The following is a 3,220-nucleotide window of genomic DNA, read 5'->3' on the forward strand; positions in this document are numbered from 1 at the left end:
TGTATTTTTTAGGAATTTTATATTAGATATTGAATTACTTGAATTGTGACTTGTATGATTGTCCTATTTATTGAATAAAACAAATAATTCCATTTATCATTGAGTATGAATATTTTTTACGTTCATAATTCATTATTGTTAAAACTAATATTTTCATGATTATGAGTGTCTTTCCAAACTTATTTGGTGCCCATGTTTACTGAGATTTGAATATGTAATTATTGGTCGACTCTGAAAAAGGGTCTCGACGAGTGTCATGCAACCCTTTATTGACTCCAACTTGGGGTCCGTGACACTGCAGTAACAATGCACATGGTCCACAACCGTTGGCAATCCTTGTTCTCCCCTTTCATTCTCTCGGATTGTGATCAGACCTGCGGGGGTTTTAGAACTGGGTATTGCTCTGCAACTCATACTACAAGTTGCTTGCTGCAAATAAATCCATCCCTTCCCTTTACTTTCGAAGAAATGCTCCATCTTCTGTGCAAAAGAAAAGGTCTTATACCTCTGCTGCTCGTAAACCCTTGCAAGAGGAATAAGAGGAGTGATATTGATTTTGCGGTAGAAACTGTAACAAAGGTGGGTTTTTATTTTTCTCTCCGAAATATATCATTCTCGCAGAAGAAATCATGCCCATCTGCACAGGTTGAGCAACCAGAGTCACACTCATTTACGGTGTCTTACCTCATCAATTCTTGTGGGTTGTCCCCAAAATCTGCGATCTCTGCATCTAAGAGTGTATATTTTGAGACCCCTGAGAGAGCCGACGCCGTCCTCGCCTTCCTCAGAAAGCACGGATTCATAGATGCTCAGATCTCCCAAGTAATCAGGGACGCCCCATGGCTGCTTGCGGAAAGTCCTGATAGAGCCCTTCTCCCCAAACTCCAGTTTTTCCTTTCTCTGGGAATGCCAGCCGCAGATGTCGCTATGATCCTCTCGTCAAACCCCCGATTCTTTAAATGCAGCTTGAATAACCGACTTATCCCCAACTATAATTTCTTGAAATCCGTAGTGCAAGATAAAGATATTGCTTCTGCTTTGAGGAAAGGTTCGCGTTTGTTCTTTTGCCAGGATGTGCAAAAGAATGTCGCCCCCAATATCTCAGTGTTAAGAAAACTTGGAGTGCATGAATCTTTGGTGGCGGTGTTGGTCTCTCATACTCCTTCTGTGGTGGGGCGAAATGCCGAGAGTTTTGAAGACGCCGTGAAGAAGGTCGTTAGAATGGGATTCAACCCACTAAGATTGGGTTTTATTCAAGCAGTCCAAGTGATTTTGGGAATGAATGAATCTACACTGAAACATAAGGAAGAGGTCTATGGGAGGTGGGGTTTGCTTGAAGAAGAGATTTGGTTGGCATTCAGAAAGCATCCCCTATGTATGAAGTTATCGGATAAGAACATAATGAATGTCATGGATTACCTTGTGAATAGAATGGGTTGGCAGCCTGCAGCTGTAGCCAGATGTCCATGGGTTCTTAATTGTAGTTTGGAAAAGAGGATCATCCCTCGGTCTTCAGTTGTTAAGGTTCTGTTGCTAAAAGGCTTGATAAACCACGATGTAAGTTTAGGTCAAGTGTTTTTAAAGCCTGAAAATTTTTTCTTGGATAGGTTTGTGAGCAGATATCAAGAACATGTTCCTCTACTATTAGATATTTATCAAGGGAAAATAGATCCTTTGAAGCTAGACTTTGGATCTGACAAAATAAGTGGGATCAATCAATCTTAGCATTGTCAGTATGGGCGACTCATAGTACCTTGTTTGTCTGCTTGCAACTTGAAGCAACTTGGCTTTCATGGGATGGTGATTTCAACCCCAAAATTCCATATTGATCCCTATCTGCTTCTATCATTGAACTATCTGCAACCCTCATCCACCACATGGAACTGCTGTGTGGCTCAGAAGCCATAAGCCGGTGGAGAACATTGACGGGCAAGCTTGTTTGACTTAAGCAGGATGATTTCAAGACAATTACTAAGTTGGTACTATTGCATAATTGGACTTCTTTGGTTTTAGCTTATTTATGTGAGTTCCTCTTTGAAGATTTTCATTTTTTTCACTTCTACTTGTGTAGTTTCGCAAAAAGCACTGACCAGTCCTTGCAATTCCTTTCCATTTTCATAACTTGCTGAGAACAATGACAACGGAAAATTTTTGGAAATAAATAGAGACTATTTAAGAGTTGAGAAATGTTAAAAATAAAAAATACACGTACACAATATTTGTCTCTCATCCGTCCGAACATTTTTTTTTCAATAAATAAACTCTCATAGTTTATGCACAAACCCATAGTAACTCATTGGGCAGCTGCAAAAATACTTTTCCGCTACTTAAAGCAAGCAATCTTTCATGGCTTTTACATAAGAAAAAAAAAAATCCAGTTTTGATCTCACAACATATTCCGATGCTGATTGGGCGAGCAATCTTGATGATCGTACATCCACCTCCACATACATAAGCTTTCTTGGATCAAAACCCAAATTTTGGAGTTTAAAAAAACAAAGAGTTGTAGCAAGATCGTCGACCGAAACTGAATATAGATCCCTTGCAAATGCAGCTTCAAAAACTATGTGGCTGTTATCACTATTCAAAGAACTCGGTTAACCAGGGAAAGCTTCACTAAAACTATTATGTGATCATTTGGGTGCAACTCATGTAGAGACTCAAAAAATATAATAATAAAAATGAGGATTTTTTATTTGGTGAAGACTGAACCATCGACAGTTTGATGAGGGGTACAAAAAATCGTCGACGGTTTTCCTTTTACCGTGGGCCAGTAACAAGTTAAATGATAAAACAGGAGGGTTAAGAGCCCAAACTAGCGACGGTTTTGTGAGAAGTGCAGAAAACCGTCGACGATTTTCTCTGCAGTGCTAATTATAAAAAAGTCATGTGTGCTGCATTCGTTAAACAAAATTAATTCTTCTCTCTCTCTCTCGGAACCCTACGAAGCCCTCTCCTTCTCTCCTTGATTCCGGCTTCATTCTAGGCTGGATCAACAATCCAGAACCACCATGAGGTTTGTGGGAAGATTCTCTATAACTTAATCGGAGCGAATCGTTGAGTTGGGGCTTCGGGGCACCACTCCAAAATTGATGTAAGGGTGTCAAATATTGGTTTTATTGTTAAACTGCAGTATTTGGGGCCTAAGGAATACTAAATGATAATATTCTGGAGGTTGAGTTAATTTATTAATGTAAATTTCAGAGTTTTGAGTTTCGAA

At 39.4% G+C, this 3,220-nt stretch overlaps 1 protein-coding gene across 1 annotated transcript; it reads left to right on the plus strand.

Moving 5' to 3' along the window:
- Nucleotides 1-218: 218 nt before the first annotated feature.
- On the plus strand, nucleotides 219-2,082 carry LOC131156389 (transcription termination factor MTERF15, mitochondrial-like). Its single transcript, XM_058110025.1, has one exon. The coding sequence runs from the start codon at nucleotides 307-309 to the stop codon at nucleotides 1,723-1,725; it is 1,419 nt and encodes a 472-aa protein (XP_057966008.1). The 5' UTR covers nucleotides 219-306; the 3' UTR covers nucleotides 1,726-2,082.
- Nucleotides 2,083-3,220: the final 1,138 nt, after the last annotated feature.

Source organism: Malania oleifera, chromosome 5, assembly GCF_029873635.1.
Source record: "Malania oleifera isolate guangnan ecotype guangnan chromosome 5, ASM2987363v1, whole genome shotgun sequence".
Lineage (NCBI taxonomy): Eukaryota > Viridiplantae > Streptophyta > Magnoliopsida > Santalales > Ximeniaceae > Malania > Malania oleifera.